Source organism: Palaemon carinicauda, chromosome 4, assembly GCF_036898095.1.
Source record: "Palaemon carinicauda isolate YSFRI2023 chromosome 4, ASM3689809v2, whole genome shotgun sequence".
Taxonomy (NCBI): Eukaryota; Metazoa; Arthropoda; class Malacostraca; order Decapoda; family Palaemonidae; genus Palaemon; species Palaemon carinicauda.
The window spans coordinates 70,502,078-70,522,077 of NC_090728.1; the positions used below are offsets into that span (position 1 = coordinate 70,502,078).

The 20,000-nt window shown below is 38.7% G+C and overlaps 1 protein-coding gene across 7 annotated transcripts in view; it reads right to left on the reverse strand.

Annotated features, from left to right (window-relative positions):
- Positions 1 to 1,337: 1,337 nt before the first annotated feature.
- Men-b (Malic enzyme b) overlaps positions 1,338 to 20,000 on the reverse strand; it is a 129,860-nt gene continuing 111,197 nt past the window's right edge. For 6 of the 7 annotated variants that reach the window (XM_068372350.1, XM_068372351.1, XM_068372357.1 and 3 more), the window contains exon 12: positions 1,338 to 3,000. In XM_068372350.1, coding sequence (XP_068228451.1) covers positions 2,858 to 3,000 — 143 coding nt within the window. In that variant the 3' untranslated portion in view covers positions 1,338 to 2,857. Of the gene's footprint in view, positions 3,001 to 8,687; positions 8,816 to 20,000 lie in introns of all 7 variants that reach the window. The other variant, XM_068372352.1, reaches the window with a different exon arrangement.

A 20,000-nucleotide genomic window follows, 5' to 3' on the forward strand; every position in this document is an offset into this window, starting at 1 on the left:
TGTCATACTATATAAACAATATGTGGTTTGGCTTAAAAAAGAAGCTTATTGCATATGCATATGATTCTACTCTCGTTCCCTCAATTCCACCTCCTGAAAGTAGATCTGGGAATGCTGAATCCTTTAATCGAGATCTAACTAAAATTAGTGTATGGTGCAGATTTGTGGCATGAAGCTGAACTCTAACAAAACTTAAAAGTATGAGTAAGTAGGTTGAGGACAGTGGCTCCTAAACATCCCGACCTCTGCATTGATGAGGTTTCTTCAACTACATACAACTGTCTTTAAAATCTTAGTGTAATTCTCAAGTGCTAATTTGCTTTTGATTAATGCACAAGTTTTTTTTAATTGCACTGAAATCTGGATTATTGAGAATGTTATTTAAGATTTTTGGTGTTCTATTTACCCTGAAGAAATATAATTCTTTCATTCTACCTTGTTTTGAATTTTGTCCTGTCTATTCTTCAGCTGCTAACTCACCTTAATCTGTTTGACAAAAACTTCAGATCTCTCAAATTTCTTATTCATAATCTGGCTATCAATGTCTGGCACTATCAGTTACTTCTTTGTGCATGTCACAAGATTTATTTATGATTTTGATCATCCTTGCAGTCAGATTTATCCACATTCTTCGTCTGAATATTAATGGCTGGCACAGCCATTCAGTTAGTTATTTGTGCATGTCGCATAAGGTTTTTTTTATAATTCTGATCATCCTTGCTGTCTGATTTTTCCAAACTGTACCATCCTGTACATGGTATTTGGTATGCAATGCATTCTAAGTCTGCCTTCATCATAGGGCTCAACACTACACAGCATGTATTCGATGTTTTATTCTAAATTAACTGTGACCAGATTGTGGAATGACCTTAATCAGGCAGTTGAATCAATGGAACTTCTGAAGTTCAAACTTTCAGCGAATGTTTTTATGTTGAACAGATAAATAAAAGTCTTTTCTCTCAGTTTATATATGACAGATCCATTTTAATATTATTACTGACCTTTAAGATGTTTTACATATTTTTTTATTCCATTACTTCTCATATATAGTTTATACATTTCTTTATTTCCTTTCCTCACTACATCATTTTCACTGATTGGAGCCCTGGGTTTGTTGCAGCCTGCTTTTCCAACTAAACTTTTAGCTTAGCTAGTAATAATAACAATAATGTTGAAGTTTGAAAAAAACTATCAAAGAGGATTAAGTCTACCTATTTTTTCAAATACTTTTGAATATTTGGTATTTACCAGAGCATAACTTTCGATACAGGATAATCTATATTCTATATAAAATCTACAATTACTTTTTATAAAGCATGGTAATTAAAAACTTCAAATTTACATATACAGTTTATTCTATTTTCATAACTACAGACATCTTGTATAGCACAATAAAGAAATAAAGTACATCTTATCAACAGCTTACAGTATCAACAAAGTACTCAACTTACAATCTAACCTCTCCCTGTACCAGTTTTCATTCAGAAGCATAACAATCATTCTCCTTAAACACATTCATATATTGATCTCCGAGATAGTTTTTTTAATGTTGCTCATCACAAGGTCCTCCTGATATAAGATTTGTAAAATTTTCTCACTTCTAAATTATACACAAGCCCCAATGTATAAAAAGTTTGCAAAAGCTCATTGTAACATCTAAGGCTTACAAACTTTGGAAAAATATAAGAAATAATCTCTGCTTCCACTAAGAAAATAATCACTGCAGATATCTGAAGTGGATACCTCCAGTAAGCCGGTCATTTTGTATGTACATTTAGGTAGCAATGCTAAGAAAGAGATCACACAAAGCTAGGTTGTTTTCTTATTTCATAGTATTCTATATACAAAAACCAGCTTTGTTTACCGATACTCAAGTGGAATCATTAAACTGGAATTCCCAGTTTTTCTTTCTGAAATACTGATTCTTATTTAAATTGATGACTGAAAGACTTATTTTTTTCCTTTTAGAATGTCACTTAGAGCTAATATGAATTTAAAATATCCCTTAGAGCTAGAAGGAATTGAAGCAACAGTCATCACACTGTAAATGCTGAGCTCGGACTGGTGTATATTCAGACCTCAAGTGGAAAATATTTAAAATTTTAATACGGTATATGTGACAAATTTATATAGTGTTCACTAAACTGTGATAATTTAATATAAAATGTGTATGTGACTTTCCACCTATAAAATAAATATAAAATAATGGTGCTGAAAAAAATAAGATGAATTGCCTCGCTATCTGCGAGTAATTAGGTACATGCACCTAATTGCTTCATAAAAAGAGCAGTGCATTTAATTTTATTACCAAGGCACAAACATACAGGTAAATTAGAGGTGCTGAGTTTGACGCATGACAGTAGAGGAGATGATTTGGACTTGTGAAGAGATGAATATAGATTATGATAAAACAGCAGATAATAAAGATATGAAACCCTCTTTGAGATTAAATAATTTATTTTCTTTAAGTTATCATAAACGCCCTCCAAATATATTTCAGTACCCTACTTCGACATTGCCTAAGAAAACGCATTTCTTAAATACATCACAGCACAGGCACCTGAACACTGTATTACTTTTCTCTAGGAATGGGTTTAACAGTAAATGCTGGTTCCTTAAAGATTCTTTTTTTTTCTAAATCATGGAGTATGTATATATAGTTCTTTAAGATGAATCTTCATTTACTGCATGAATAAAGTTTGCTTCCTTTTCTAAGATATATGGTGGTTTTACAGTATTCAAGAGTCACTCACGCATGATTGGAGAAGTTTCAATGTACAGTTCTCTGACAAATCCCTTATTCTTAAGATATTGACCTCCTGCAATTCAAATACTTTACATAACTCCTTTTGCTTCTTCAAAGCTTGGGGTTGAAACTAGAGAGGTCAGGCCAATTCCATGTATCAGGAATTGCAGGTTTACCATCATAATCGTAACAGTACAATTGTTCCTCAACAAATGAAAATTTATCCTTTGGTTCTGGGTATGTCGATGCAATACCTGAAAAAACAAAAGATTTTGTTAAGCTTACTGTAATACAAAATTTATGTAGATACAATACCCTGAAGAACAAAAAGTTTTGTTAAGCTTTTCTTTAATATATAATGCATTTTTTTAAGTATGCAACAGCAGATTTACTATCTAAGACAACTTCAAAATATACTGGTTTTACCAACATTTAAATTCTTAATTGCCCTAAGAAAGCAATTTGGAAAACAACTTCAAAACAAATCAATTAGTTTCTAAACTCCCTATATCATTTGCATCAAAATAATAGAGGCCTTAACCCCATACATGACTTGATTACCAAAATTTTCAAATACGTACCTGTACTACATAAATCATGCCTAATACAGTACTTTCCAATCACCACCATAACATAAACCCCATCAATGTGGCATACCTTCGCAAACATTACCATACTTGGCTTCCTCCACCAGGTTTAACTAACAATGTGAATTTTGTGCTAAAGCTCTATTTTCTACGGATTCAGTTTTGAAATGACTGACTCACGTCTACAAGTTTATTTTAGGATTTATTTGTACTGGAAATTCGTAAAATATTAACAAGCTTTCAACACTAAAGCCCCTGTCCCACATAAGGTGAGGTGATCATAAATGAACGAAACTAATGAAGTATACTCTTCTACCAAATAAATTTTAATATGTATGGTACTTAACACAGAACTTTTCAATGATGCTTTAAAAATGTTTACCTGTCAACATTCCCAACTCTGACAAAATAAAGACATTCTACTTCTACAGATTTTCCATATACAATAATAGCTTTACATGAACAATGTAATTTTCAGAAGATAATGACTAGTAAGTAAATTTTAAGCATTTCTGACAACTTAACACAATACATTGTAAATTGTGTGGAAAACTATTTATCCTTCTTCCAAAAAATTACAATCTGAAGTTTTAGCAAATAGAATGATCTGATAAGATTTATCTGATACCAATAAGTACAATGATGAAATCAAACTGGTAAGAAAAATTAGGTTTCGTTACAATTCAAAGAATGCCATAGGGATTGAAGAAAAAGAAGTAACTGACTTATTACATCAGCCATTTATGTCTGGTAAACATTTGGATACTACAACAAAAAAAAATACTATCAATTAAAAAGACATGGAGGTTTTCCTAAGAGGCCCCACTGTGGTACATGTACACACCAATTCACAAATGCTCTGTGCACAATCTCCAATTTGAGGATATGTCTTATAGCATGCATGCATTATGTGACCTAACAGCATACCTTCATACACAGCTGCCTATTTTATAACTTTTAGCTGATGTGTTTGACAGTAAGCAGAGTAATGAGGAACTTGATCGTCCTCATTCCTGGTTTCCCCAAGGCTAAACTAACTAGTTTAGCCTTTCGATCTTGTGATATCAAAGCTCTCTTGATGGACCTTGATGCTTATGGAAGTGTAGACCCAAATGGTATTTTAACTGTTTTTATAAAGACTGCAGATTTCTTAACTCCAAAGTTATCTGTTATTTTGAGCAAGTTAGAAGAATAGGTTCTTTTAGCACTTGTTCGAGAATTGGTAATGTTACTCCATTATATAAATGTATTCGTAGTTGCACAAGTTTAGCCGATTACTGCCAAATTTCCATAACTTCTCTTATCTAAAGTTTTTGAATGCCTTTTGGCAAAACGTTTAAATAGGTTTGCAATTTGGTCTTTGAAAACACCTTGGAGCAACTGATGCCCTTCTTACAATCTCCAATGTTGTACAAAATTCCCTTGATTGTGGTCAGTAAGTTCATGTGATTGGCCTTGATTTTAGTGCTGCCTTTGACTGCATTACGTTAATCATGAGGCCCTTGTCTTCAAACTTAAACAATTGGGAGTGGGTGGGTCTTTTCTTAGCATCATTACCGAAATTTAACTAATAGATCGGAAAGAGTTGTTGTTGATGGGCACCATAGTGAGTAATAGGAATGTGATAGCATCAGGAGTTCCTCAGGGTAGTGTTCTTGGCCCATTACTTTCCATACTATATATGCATGACATGTGGTTTGGCCAAGAAAACAAGCTATTTGCATATGCAGATGATGCTACTCTATACCAAGTAGATCTGGGGTTGTTGAATTCCTTAATAGAGATCTAGCTAAAATTAGTGTATGGTGCAAATTATAGGCATGAAGTTGAATACTAACAAAACTCAAAATATTATCATAATTAGGTCGAGGACAGTGGCTCCTCAACATAAGGATCTCAGCATTGATAAGGTTTCTTTAACTCTGTAAATTCTTTAAAATTTCAGACATGACACTTAAGAGCAAATTTACTTTTTATAAACACACTAGGACAGTCTTCTTCGATTGCAAAAAAAAAAAATGGCAAGATTTTCAGTCATCCATCTATTCTGAAGTATTTTAACTTTCATTCTACCTTCTTCGAGTCTTGTTCTGTCTGGTCATCAACTGCCGATTCTCATTTCAATTTGTTGGACAGTTACTTATGGTCTATTTTCTTATTAATCACTGACACCATTGCTTAAGTGTTCGTTATGCATGTTGCCCAAGATTTTTCATAATTCTGACTATCCTATACATTCAGATCTTCCCGGACAGTACCATCCTGTTTGTAATACTAGTTTAGCAGTTAATTCTAATAGTAATGCTTTCTCCAACATGAGGCTCAATACTACACAGCATTCTAGAAATTTTATTCCAGCTGTGGCCAAGTTGTGGAATGATCTTCCTAATTGGGTAGTTGAATCGATAGACCTCCAAAAGTTCAAACTTGCAACAAATGCTTTAATGTTGAACTGGCTGACAAAGTCTCTCTTTGTTGTTCATATACAAAAGATTTGTCTCTCTCTTTACTGTTTAATGTGTTACTGTTTTCAAAAATTATTTGATTCTAATAGTTCATTAATTCTCAGTTTTATTTTTTTACTTCCTTTCCTCAATGAATTATTTTTTCCTGTTGGAGCCCTTGGGCTTATGGCATCCTACTTTTCCAACTAGGATTGTAGATTAGCTAATATTGAATAATAATAATAATAATAATAATAAATAATAAATACTGTAATAATAATCATAAGAATAATAATAATAATATTCATATGTTCCATTTTCCTTGTTAACAAGTAGCCTCAACTTCCCTCTCGTGTGACTATAGATATGCAACTAACTGACCTCGTTAAACCCATTTTATAATAGTAATAGAAAATTAACTATCTACTAGATAGATCTAGGACCAAAAGTTTGCTACTCAGGATTACTCCTTGTCATAGGAGTCACGATAATGACGAGATACAGCAAAGACCTTTTCATGATGTTTACAGAGCAACACTCCATGTAGGTCCATAGGCAGCACTAAATTTAGTAGGACATTAATTACGTTGAACTGGAAAAATTAATTCACTTCAAAAGTGCATGTCTACTTTATATCATCATTTTGAGAGAACACAAATGATGAAAGTTTTTTTTTACCATTTTACTAGAGAAACTAATTTTACATTAAGATAAAAAACAGAAAAGTCTGTGTCTATATTCTTGTCTTTATGGACTTGTGAATAAATACTTTTGGGCAAACAGAAAACCACTTTGTGTCTAAAAAAACTTGGTCTACCCAGGGTTTTTATATCAAGGCCCAAGGGTATGAAGGCCAGAATAAGATAACAAAATAAATGGACAAGTTTTCAGTACAATATACAAAATTTTCCATGGAGAAGAAATGTTTCTTGTCAACAACCACATGATCATTACATAAATATAATGATGAGACTATTTTATCAAAATGGATATGGATAGTTTAATCTCCGTTGTTTTCAATCCAGGACAAAGAAAACTGATTTTACAGTAACAGCTGTTATACATGGTTTTCCGAATTGTTGGAGACATATAAGTTTTCTAGCCAAGCCATTATCCTTAAAAAGACACTGCCACAAAGAGGGGATCAAGGATTATACCTGGATGGTGACAACTGCAAAAAAAAGTAATATTTATAGCTATACTGGTTCTATTAAACATTAAACCTTAGCTCGAGTGAAAAAACATCCACCTGAATTGGTAAATATCCCGTTTTTCTTCCTTGTTGAATTTCCGTTTAAAAGAATGCTTACAATGTTAATGTGAACAATATTTGAATGTTATCCTGGTTACCAAGCAGCTTAAGAGATTTCTAATTGCCATAGTTTTGAGATTCTGGGATACAGTAGCACTTCAAGGAAAAAATTTTGAGGTCCTAAATTAAGTAAATTTTAACTTTTTATACCCAAAATTATAAGAAAAAACTATGTTGAACAGGTATAAAAAACAGTATTTCTGCACCAAATTAAAAGTGACAACGTAAATGACACCAGAAAAAAAAAAACTGATATTCATACAACAAACTGCGTAATAAAACTAGAATATAGCTGAAAGATTTTAGATTAACTTTAATGAAGGAACTGGGAATCAACTGGGGTGATCTGACAGAACAAGAGATTTAAATGGTTGGATGAATCTGGAGGAGGCCCTTTGTGCCAGCCTGTGTTGAGAAGCATGTGTTTGTAAGGGGATTTTACCAGTTATTAACTGAGAAATATTTACCAGTACTGTACTGAATGAAGAAATTAGCTATTAAAAGTAATCTTTGTTGGATTAAAATGTGTGTGCTTAGGAGTAACAATGTGTTTATTCTACTCGAGGTTCATTAAATTGTATTTCAACAGATTAAGTTTTGTCTCAAAATACAGTCCTCATGGCTAAGGAAAACCAAAATTATTTTTCTTTCTTGAATCCCAGCAGATGTTTCTCGAGGAAAGAATAAATCATGGTGTAGAAATGCAAACATAAATAAGTCATACTGAAACTGCACCATGTATACCAAATGTTTCTACAAAAGTTTTTGGCAACAACTGTGACAATTTGTTTTGCATATATTAGATCCTGTCTTTGAAGTAAAGATCTAAATATAAACACATGATTTTCATTAGATCAAAATTAGTGTTAGGAATTCAAATTTTATTACTAAACAGTGATAAATCTTGCAAAAATGCTTTGTTAATTTAGCACACTGCAACCATCTACAAACTGACTATAACAACACTTTCAAGTTTTAGATTTCAAAATGTTCCAAGCTCTAAAACAGTACTAACTATACTTCAACCTCTGTATCACATGCCAAACTAAAAACCCAACAAAAATATTACTTTGTTATTTTGTACTGAGCTAAATAAAAAATAGTTTTTAAACATTCTGAACCATTACTACAATAAAAACCCAAAAGGGGACCACATGACTCACCGATATTATTTAACTATGTACTTTACACTACAGGTCTCAAAATTTGAAAAAAGACCTTTTGGCATTCCTGACAAAAAATATGGCCTCCAAAAAATGTGTTCATTAAATAGACAGTTCAATTTTTTTTTACACGTGTTGAATATCTTCAACAACAGCCTTTTTAAGCCTAGACGAAGAGGATGAACAGAATTTCCTAGGTAATAAAAAAAAACCTGAAAAAAGTAACGTTCTGTTCCCGGGTAAGGTCCATTTCATAAAAAAAGAATGCTGCATGCAAAATCACTACACTAAAGTTTGTATACAAGTGCTAATTAACAGTGGGTCATGTACAAGTATTGCCCAATTATTTTGGACACAGGATTACCACCACAACAAACAAAACAAGTGGATTTAAGCTGTGTAGGGTCAGCTCATGCTGCCATAGGTATAGCTTACTGGATATACGGCCTAAAGCTTTGGCCAGGAGTAGACATTTGGGAGGGCAGACCCATAATGAAAATCATAAAGCTGAGCTTTAATGAACTCATAGCTGTTTGATGGCTCTGGATAAACTGATGCAATGCCTGTAAATATAGGTCAACCCCAAAAATTATAATAAATTCTTAAAGTAATCTATATTTTTCTAAGTTATAAGAGATCTGAGCCCTTTAAAACAGTGAATATCTTCAATGAAGCTGAAACAGCCGTTGAATTGTTAACAGATAGTTAATGACAGGTGGTGAGCATCAATGACTTCACCTTTGATCTTCAACTCAAGACAGAAGAGTTTGTTGAGGTGGAAAGTTTAACTTTACTTTAAAGGCATCAGGTTTGCATAGCTAAGAAAAAGAAAAATTACTTGAAGTTTGTTCTTATATACATACAAACTTTTCCTCCTTTAAAATAAGAGACTCCCTTATTGGTGGGACAAAGTTCCCCTTGAACTGAACTTGGTTTTTTCCCCTGGAATATGCCAGACTCCTTAGTCCAGTACAGTATCGAGGGAAAAGACTCCTGCAACCTCAAACCTCCTATCAGCCAACACAAGGATCAGCAGGCTGATAGGACTATCCTTCACTTTGTTATATATCTTACCTAGTACTCTGTTACTGAAAGAATCTTTCTGCCCTAAGGCACATATGAAGTCTGGAATAAAATAGCTGGAGTATGATGAATAATGAGTTTGGTATTTATTCCACCATTCTCTGCCCTTATTAAGCATAGATGGGGGAGAACTATTACTTACAGATCTAGCTTAAAGAATGGTGCTCAGAAGTGTAGCTTCCCAGCATCAATATCCAGTGTGTAATGGTACAGCTGCTTCATCCCTAGGTGAGGGGAAGGATAAAAAGCAGCAGAAGACACATTCGATCTACCTTTTATCCACACTTACATACACACATTACCGTAAACAAGGTACTTTCTGTCCCATGTAGGAGCTAAACTGGGTAAACAACTTGAGCTGCCACTACAGGGCCAAGAATTGAGTTGAAGGACTTATGGGTAAACTCCCATAAATAGAAAGCAGTGGAGATTGCTTAGTTTCCAAACTCATGCCTTCATAACCTGGCCAACTGGTAGATTATTTCGGAAGAACAAGGTGGAACCAATACACGAAAACATGAGGTCTTGTCCAAGATGGTGTGTATCTGTTGATCGGTTGAGGCATATGGTCATTTGATAGTCTCACGAAGCCAGAAAGAGGTAGTGTTTTTTGGCACCTTTTTCTTGGTTCTGCCCATAATAAGGAAGAGTCGCTCTTCTGACATCACAGAACCCTCAAAGGACACAAAAGCATTGCATTTCAATTACCTATTGACGTTTAAAATAGAGGGGGGACTGAGCTGGTCTCGAATTTGGGGTCGTGTCTCAACTGGTTCTGGGTTTTGGCCTCAAATTCAGGCACTAAATCGAAGGAGACCACCTTCCCACCTTCAGCATGGGTTATTAAATAATACTGTAGTGTGTGTATCTTACCTACTCTCTTCACCTATGCTAAGGCTAGCCAAGAGTGTTGAAAATCAGATCTCTCTTTGACTATCCTCTCAATGGCTCATGAAGGGTACGAGTAAGAACCTTGAAGAATGCGGGTCATATTCCACTTGGTGGGCCAGAGGTCCCACTCAAAGTTTCTTACAAGCATAGACAACTCCCATGATGAGGAGAGGTTTATGCCCTTTAGTCGGAAAGCCGTGCTCAAGGGTGAATATTAGCCGTGCACAGCTCCGACTGAAAGGCATTTCTCACGGTGAAAATAGGTGAAGCAGACCATGATCCTCACTAGAGATGCTTTGACCTGTCAAGTATACCATCTACACACCAACTTTCCATAATAGACAGCTGTAGAGGACCGTTATAGCTACCCAGACATGTCCTGTACAGCCATTTGCAAAAACCCAGACATGTCCTGTGCAGCCATTTGCAAAAACCCTTCAACTCCAAAGAGATGCTGAATAGTCTCTTACTTTGAAGTGCAAGTGACTTCACTGATTAGTGGTGAGAATTACACAATAAAGGGGGTTTCATATGAGTAGCTCACTCAGGACAGACTCAAAAGTGCTAATACTGTAGATCAGAATCCAATTGTTTGTGGCCATTGGGGACATACCAGGGATCATTCCAAGACTGGGTGTGATCAACACTGCTGATCAGCCAGGAAATCAGGCTGAAGACTGAAGGAGGAAAAAGCGTAGGGATTCCGTTGATTCCACGAGTGCTCGAAATCGGCGTCCACCACGGGTCTGTAATAGGAGAATAGAACACTAGGAATTTCCTGTTTAAGCTGTATGGCAAACAGGCCGATTACCAGCGAGCCCAACAAGACATTAACTTTTCACTAAGATGAAGAGTTAACACCGATGCTACAGTCTGTCCCTGGCCACTGAGCAAGTCTGCTATTCAATTCTTCTTGCCGGGGATGTATCCGTCTGACAGCTCTATGACGTTGTACAGTACCCGTATGTACATCTACTTTGTCAACTTTCAACTTCTTCAAACTTTCTTGGAATGATTACAGTGCAAGTCCAGCAAGATATGCAGATGCATTTCTTCTGCTGACCACTCACCAGATACAACCAGGTTACCCAGGTGCATGTTCACCTCTTCTTCGACACATTAGATAACAGTTCTATGTCTGGAGGCGAGAAGTCAAGTTGGACTCCATTAGAGAAGTTTTCTTTAAGCCACCATGTAAATTTGGCTAACACCTCCTGTGTCACTGAAACAGGATGGCTAGGTGGAGAGTTGGATTGCTGTAGCAACTGCCTCTCTTAGGAAGCCATGATCAACTAATTGTCGAGGTACATCAAGATGTATCCCTTGTGAGTGGGCCCAAACTGACACCAGTATACAGTGTGGGATACAGGGACTTATGATGCACTACTGTACTACATTGAGGAAGAAGCAGACATCCTTCAGATCCACTGAAAGCATTTAGTCTCCTCTAATGGAAGTCAGTAAAGTTCATACATTTCCATCCTGAACCTGGTTTGCTGAACAAACTGGTTCAGGGTAGAGTTTGATGACTGGTCTCCAGCCCCAAGTTGGCTTATCCATCAGAAAGAGTCTACTATAGAAACCCTGATATGTCTTGAATGACAAAGTGACTTTCTCCAACATCCCTTCCACCTCCGCCAATGAGGCTATGGCTTTTGATGACATCGCTGGATACTTGGAAAATGCTATTACAGTCATCCTACATTTTACAAGAGTTCACCCTTCAGGATACTTGGAAAATGCTATTACAGTCATCCTACATTTTACAAGAGTTCACCCTTCAGGATACTTGGAAAATGCTGCTACAGTCATCCTGCATTTCACCCGAGTTCACCCTTCACGATTTCGCTTAAACGCGAAACAGAAAACTGCAATACCTATTAAATAAAAAATTGTATATTTGCGATAAAAACTCACGGGTTGCTCCAACAGGAACAACAACACTGCGGTCACTGTCACAGCACAAGCGGTAGGAACTCGGGATGATAATGCAAACTCTGGCCCTTGGGATAGCAACACAGGGCTTGGATTACCAGCACAGGGATTACAGAAACCACTGGCCCCGGGGTCATAGGAAATATGAGCTGAAAGGCACATCCAGCAGAAACCTTACTGCCCTGCGATACCTTTTTGCTGAAACAGGTGTTACTCACCAAGGAAGGCTTCTTGTGTCATTAGGACATTGGCTTCTCTGGTGCAGGCATCACTTGTACTGGGTCATGAAACAATTTGCATCCTTTATTTTCAGCCAGTGGGGTATGGCACAGGGGCATCACATGGGGCACCTACTTGGGCCTCATTCATTAACTTCTTTGTGGTCACCACTTGTTTCACTGGCACTGTGGTTACCACTGGTTTCACTGGCACTGTGGTCACCACTAGTTTCACTGACACTGTGGTCACTACCAATAGGTTCACTAGCACTGAGGATGCTGGGGTCAAAGTAGCCAAAGCTACCAGCTCCCTAAAGAATGATATGGAGGGCCTACCTGCAAGACCAAAGGAATGCTTCAGCAACCATTGGGGAACCCCACCTGCCACCAAACCCTGAAAAACTTGCCTATGTAGATCCAAGGTCTCCTAACTCCCAACACACTCTTCAGGGATCAAGCCAGGGACATATACACAGAAGCTTTAATAGCTTGTGATGTCAATGGGGAAAAAAGTGCAATAGAGCTTCTTTGGCATCATCTTGGGTATTGCCAAGGATGATGCCTATGGACTTCTTAGCCTTCCTTTTCCTCCTCAAAGCAAAGGCTTTCCACTGAACGGGAGGCCACGATCTACAATCGGCACATATTAAAGGAAGATTGCACCCTATAAAAAGGGCAGAGTTTGTGTGGAGCTATCACCAATTTTGCATAAACTAATGAGAGCATCCACCCTTCTCCCACATTTAAAGAATATAACACTTCACTTCTATAATAATGAGAGCAAAGTAAAAAAAACAGCCTTTCACACTGCAGAAGATAAAGATTAAAATATCCTTTGGATAGGCCACAATAGTACAACTGTATTCGTTGCTGCCAAAGATAAAGACGACACTCGCTACATGCTGTTAACTACCTTGTTATGGGTTTCAACAGCTGTTCCAGCTCTTCTGAAGACATTCCCTATATTAAAGGAAGAACGGGCTGCATATGCGTAAGAACAAACATCAAAGATACGTACCTCCATGGCAAAGTACCCAAACTTTGGACCATTAACTTTTTAAAAAAGGTCACAAAAAATAAATGTATAGCTTATCGTCAACACTTCATACTAACCTTAATAGATGGGAAAATCTACATTCTATTTACCAATACTAGCCTTAATAGTGGAAATATCTAGTCATCTATATACAGTGCTACCATTAGGTAATTAAAAATCTAACAGCTTATTTTTCTTCCATTATACAATACTGAGGTATCAAAAGATTTACTTCATTAATTCTCAATATATATTATATATGAGTAGCTTTTACCTTATTATAAAATCAAAGTATATACAATGTTGAGGTATCCAGACTTACTTCTCTAATCCTTAGAATATATTATATATAAGCAGCTTTTACCTTCATTTAAAATCAACATTTTACTCAATAAAAGGGAGTATTGTATTAGACTGATGGAGTTACTAACAAATCATTGTAACTGCAGAAAAGGATAAACTACGGTATATCTTTTTGGGCACCATTTGAGTATACAGTATGACAAATATGGTAAATTCAGCTACTTAAATAGGAAAAAAACTTTGGTAACCATCTAAAGCAATGGAATCCATAAAAACAATATATGATTATGCATAGGTTACAAAATATTTCTATTTAAATGTTTACATAGCTATTACTCTTCCACACCCACAACCAAGTATAACTTGTCATAGAATGAAAAGATGAATAAACAAATGTTAAAAATCCCAACAGCCCTTTATTTACCACTAATACACTGGCATAAATAGGAAATAATCAAGATTTCTTCTCTATACATACTCGTCTAAGAATAAAGGCCAGTTTGAATCTACAGTACAATAATCAAGAAAGTTTCATGATAATTATACTTTTTTGGTCTCGAGCCATGTCGTCCTAATGGAAGTTCCTCATTGGCAGCTTCTACTTGGGATATTTCTTTGAGTTATATACCAGAGAAATTCACTTTAGAGTTATCAACAGAGTTCTAACCTCCGGAGCAAATATCCCGAGAAATTTCGTGAATAAATCAGGGAAGTGTTAATAACAAGATATGGTCATCCTTCCCCGAATAGAGTTAACCTTGTCTCGGAGGAAAGGTGAGAGCAGGATACGCGGGCAGGACACCCGTTACAACTCCGGATCTCAATGTGCTACAACTAAAACGTTTCCAGTTGAACCATTCCCCTTTCGCAGTGCCATCTTTGTCGGTTTGCTTAGAGAGTTTCTACTAGTTTTCTTAGATTTTTGTGTGATTTTCGATCATAGATGCTTCAGCTACTTCCTCATCGACTAAGTTGAGTACCCCATTTTTCTTGTTGAAGAATTTTGCATATCCACCCTATATTTTTATTGTATTGCACGCTTTTATTACCCCGAGGCTGGCATGCGTTTGGCACCATGTTCCAAATCACTAAGAAACGCTTAGTTTTTCAGTCATTTTACTTTAGGAATCTATTTTATTTCATTGTTCTAAAGTGTGGTATGTATATGGTATCCCCCATCCTTCCTTGGTGTTTCTTGTTTGTTTATCAGCATTGACTCAGGCTAGCCTACCCTAGTCCGCAGTCATGCCTGGTAAATTTTCACTATGTACCATACCCTTCTTTCACCAAACCTTGCTGGTTGGGTGAGGCTCTCTTTCCTCCCATGCTGTCGATTCGTCGCGGCGGAAAGCTGCGGTCTTGAAGGTCCTTTTGGGAGTTGGATAGTGTTCTCAGTTGCCCTAAGGAGACTATTTTCACTTTCCACTTAGCCTACATGTTTGGCGAGGAGGCACATGTCTTGGGATCCTGTTCCCTGTGTCTACTTTTGTTTACCCATTGGAATGCCTTACCCCCTGTTCTGATGCTGACTAGTAGACCTCATTGTGTTGCCTTAACCATTATTAGGCTTCTCTCTCAGTCTTTGGTAGGCTATGCCTGGTTGTGAGGACGTGTCCTCTGTGACCTATCACGGCAGCCCCTTTGAACACTTATTTCTGTTCTAATGTTATTGTTGGGCCTTCCCGTCATGCCACCTCACCCTTTTCCGAGTTTCCCATCACCACTCCATTCTTCCCCTTTCCTTATGCCTTTTAGTGTGGCTACTTGTAAGCTATCTTTCCTGGCCTAGGTAGGCAAGATTTTCTCCTCCCCTAGTTAAAATCTCTCTTCCGTCTTAGAGACCACCCTTGGGTGTTTCTATAGCCTTTCCCCTTCCTAGTTAGGCCATAATCTGACTGTACTGGAACTATGTTTCTCTTGCCTAGTCATCCCACCCTTGCTTTTGAGCTTTCCCTCACCCGCTAGGTAGGCTAGGCTTTCCTACACACTTCTCACTATGGCCTAACCCTATCTAGCCATGGAGTTGGTACCCCTTGTTCTATGTCTGAAGCCTCTCTTCCTGTGCTATATCCCTCTTGCTATGGAGTCCTGACTCCCTTGCCTGGTTAGCCTATCTAGGAAGAGGTGCCGCCTTCTGTCTCTGCTTCCTGTCTTGTCAGCTTGAGATATCCCTCTTGCTACAGTCTCTTGACTCCCTTGCTGGGTTAGTCAATCTAGACAGAAGTGCCGCCTCTTGTCTTGTCAGCTTGAGCTCTTCTAGCACTGGCAGTGTGTTGGCTATGGGTCACCCCCTCTGCATCCTCAGCTGCAGCCTTAGACTGGTCATCTGCTCTTCCCTATCCCACATCTGAGGAACACTGTCCTCTAGAGTTGGTCGATTGGATCCTGCCTGGTTGTCAGGATATCCTTTAAATTTATAATTCTTAGCGTCCTGGCTGTCTTGTACGTCTCTCATTGTCTTACGGGGTGCACCCCAACTTTTCATAAGTTAATGATAATGATCAGGTCTTGACAGGTTCACTTATTAACTGAATTTCATTCCTCTACTTCCCCTGAGTTGGGACCCTTCCCTATGGGATTGTTCACTCTCCCCCTGTTGATTTTACAATGCATCTGCCACCTTGTCGACATGCCTGGGGTATTGACAGGTAAGTCTTATATTGGTTACTAGAAATAGTTGCTGCCTCCCAGCTACTGCCACCTCAGGGGACAGCTGTTGCTGATCTAAGCAGTGTGATGAGTGAACTTACCTTCTTAGGCTGTTCTAATAGACCTACTCTGGAGGTTCTGGTGTTCCTTTAATGTGATCCTTTCCTCCATATTCCTACCACACCATCATTATGTTTTGCTTCATAAATTGCTACAGATTTTCAAGCTGTTTGGCATGTGTTCTAATTATATTTTGGATTTAGCCATTTTTTAGGGGTTGGTTTATTTAGGTTAGGATTGATTTCTTTCACTAATTTCAAGACTATATGATTTTTAATATGTAATCATTGCAATGTCTTATCTTTACAGGTCGCTGATGACATGGAGTGTTCAACGGTCACCTATACCAGGCAGGTCGTTAACCTGTGGCCACAAGCTGCCAGAAACATGCTGATTGCCATGTTTCCAGGGGATCCGTTGCAATGAGGGACCCTACCAACTGCCAGGTTTGCATGGATCTCCTTCAAACTGGCTTCTATGTCACTGACGTCTCCTTGGACTGAGATAGACGCCGGAGGACGCTCCGACACAGAGTAAGAGGCTTCCAAAAGAGCTCTCAACAAGGTGGCCGTTATCTTGGTTCTTTGGAACTGAAGGACCTTCTCTTTCCAAAGGCTGCGGTGTCCTATATATTTGCTCACCAGTTACAGACAGTCCAACTCCTGCTGGTACCAGCAGATCATGCGGAGGATGAAGTCCGGGACTCTCTGCAAGTCCTGAGCCTGGATGCCGACAACATGTCTACTACTACTTCTGGGTCGTCAGAGGGAGAGGATCCTGCTGACCACAGAAGCTTCAGAAGAGTCATTGGATGTACATCTGGTGAGTGCAGCTCCCAGTGCCTCTTTACTTTCTATCCAAGCCCCAGCTTCCACCTCCACCCTGGTTCCGACGATAGACAAACCTTTGCTTCCCAGTAACTTGGAACTAATGGCGTCCATGAAAGCTTTCATGGAGAACCTAGTGGCCAAACATGAACGTTCTCAAGCAGACCTAACAGCGAGGATAGAAGCTTAACAACAGGCACCTGTTTCTAAGGCTACCCCAGCTTCGAGCCTACCAGAAGGCACAGTTAAGAACCCTTGGCGCTATGCTGAGCATATGGCCTTAACCGAAGGGTTCCTCCACATTAGGGATGGTTTGGGTTCCAAACCAGTTTCGGACTTGGATTCTTTCCATCTTCATCGTTTGATAACTATCCTTACTGCTACGTAAGGCTTAACTCCGAAACGTCCATTAGGGATAATACGATCCCTAAGGAAACCACCAATCTGGATCATGGCAAGGCTCAATCCCTTTTGGTTAGCGAGTTAAAGATGGCTGAATTCACCAATGCCAAACTTTCTGCCTTTGGCAGGAAACAGGCCACTTTTGTGACCCCCAAGGATGCTGTCTTCCCTTTAGCCTCTAAAAGTTTAGAGGCCGTGATGAAAACAGTAATGGAGAACAATCCATTCCCAGTGTTAGAGGAATGTAAACCTGTCTCTCTAGCCCTTCCTTATGATTTGAACATCTGGGAGGAAGTCCAACATACCTTCACTGTTGGAAAACTAGATAAAGACATCGGAGGCAAACAGTTTAATGAAAAACTGCCTAGGATTCCCGAATCCCTATTGAAGGGAGAACGAAGCTAATGAGAGACTTTCTGCCTCTTCATCCTTCCAATCTTAGCTAGAAATGCTTATTGGGAAATATTCCAAATCTGATCTCTTCCCCGTCTTGGCGAAGACTCGCCTAATCATTTTTCATAGGGATCTCCAAGATTTCTTCCTAGCCAGAAGAGCATGTTGAGAACCACGTCCTAGCCACTGCTACGATCAGACATGAACCTAAAAATTGATAGACCAATATCTGGGGGAAGAATCTCTTCCCTGAAAAATTGGTTAAAGTAGTCACGGACAAAGCGGCTCAGGAGAATAAGAGCCTTATTGACAAGGGGGTATTTCCTCTTTATGGAAATTTACCCCCAATGAAAGACTTCAACCCAAGGGCAAGAGGCCCAGAAGTCACTTCATGTTGCGACGGCCTCAGTTGCCGCCATCCCTCACAATGTGTACATGGTTCCCCAGCAGTAAGTTTCTCCAGCCTTCGCCCCAGTGTACGAGAGAGCTACCACCACGTTCCACCCTGCCAAGCTCATAAGAAGGGTTACGGTAACAGGGGAAGGTCTGGAAGAGGCGGTCTAACTAGAGGCCGAGGAAATAGAGACAAGACGACTAAAGTTGCTGGTCTTTCGCAACAATAATAAGGAGCTTCCGGTAGGGGGATGACTTCACCTGTTCAGGGATCAATGAGAGTTCGATGCAGAGTATAAAAAGGGCTAGGCTGGAAGTGGAGACAGAAGCTACCCAAATTTAAGAGGTTCTTTCAACCCACAACCCCCTTTTAGGAGGGCTATATTCAGGATCTCCTCTTGAGGGGAGTTATCCATTGCATAAAATCCATAAACTTTCAAGGGCAGCTATTCTGCGTGCCCAAAAAGAGATTCGAACACTCTTTGAACTACTCTGGACTTGACCCCACTACAGAAATTCATTCTGAATAACAATTTCCTGATGCTGACTATCTTACAAATACAGACCCTCCTACCCCAGGGGCCCTACACCGTCTCAATAGATCTTACAGACGTCTATTGGCATCTTACGATAAGTCAGCGCTTCTCCCCCTACCTTGGTTTCAGACTGGCAAGAAAGGCCTACGTATTCAAAACTATGCCCTTCGGGCTCAGTATAGCTCGAAGAATTTTCACGAACCTAGTCGAGGCCATTGTCCAAAAACTTCGAAACAAGTGGCCTTCAGGTGGTGATGTACTTGGACGACTGGTTAGTCTAGGGAGCAATGAAGTCAGAAGGTCTTCAAACAGCCAAAGAGGTCATGAACTTCCTACAATCTCTGGGCTTTCAAATCAACCTCGAGAAGTCCAGGCTATCTCCAGCTCGGAAATTCTCGTGGCTAGGACTTTGCTGGAATCTACAGTCACACACCCTCTCTCTACCACAAGGCAAGAGAAAGGAAATTGCAAACTCGGTCAGGTGCCTACTTCGTTCAAAAGTACTCACCAGATGACAAAAAGAAAAAGTCGGGGTCATTACAGTTCACTGCTGTGACAGACCTAATCCTAAAAGCAAGACTCAAAGATGCTAACAGAGTCAAGAGAACAAATGCATCCGAAGCTCGGAGAGATCTTCGCCACAAAACCCCGGTCTTCTGCGGAAGCAGTTCAAGCCGTGGTCCACTGCCATGACTATTGAACTACATCCCTCTTCAGTACCCTCCTCCCTCCGCGACTATTCACACGGACGCCTCGGAACAAGGTTGGGGGGGCGGACACTCCTCTTCCAAGAAAGTGAGGGGATCAGTGGTCTATCACATTTCAGAAGTTTCACATCAATGTTCTGAAAGCTATGGCAGTGTTTCCAACTCTGAATTGACTATGCCCAAAGGCAATATCCAAAGGCAAAATCACACAACAACAACACAATAGTACACAGTGTCAACAGGCAGTTCCAGATCTCCTCAGGTCAACCATGTAACCCAAGCCATTCTCTCCTTAGCAAAAAGGAGGAGATGGCA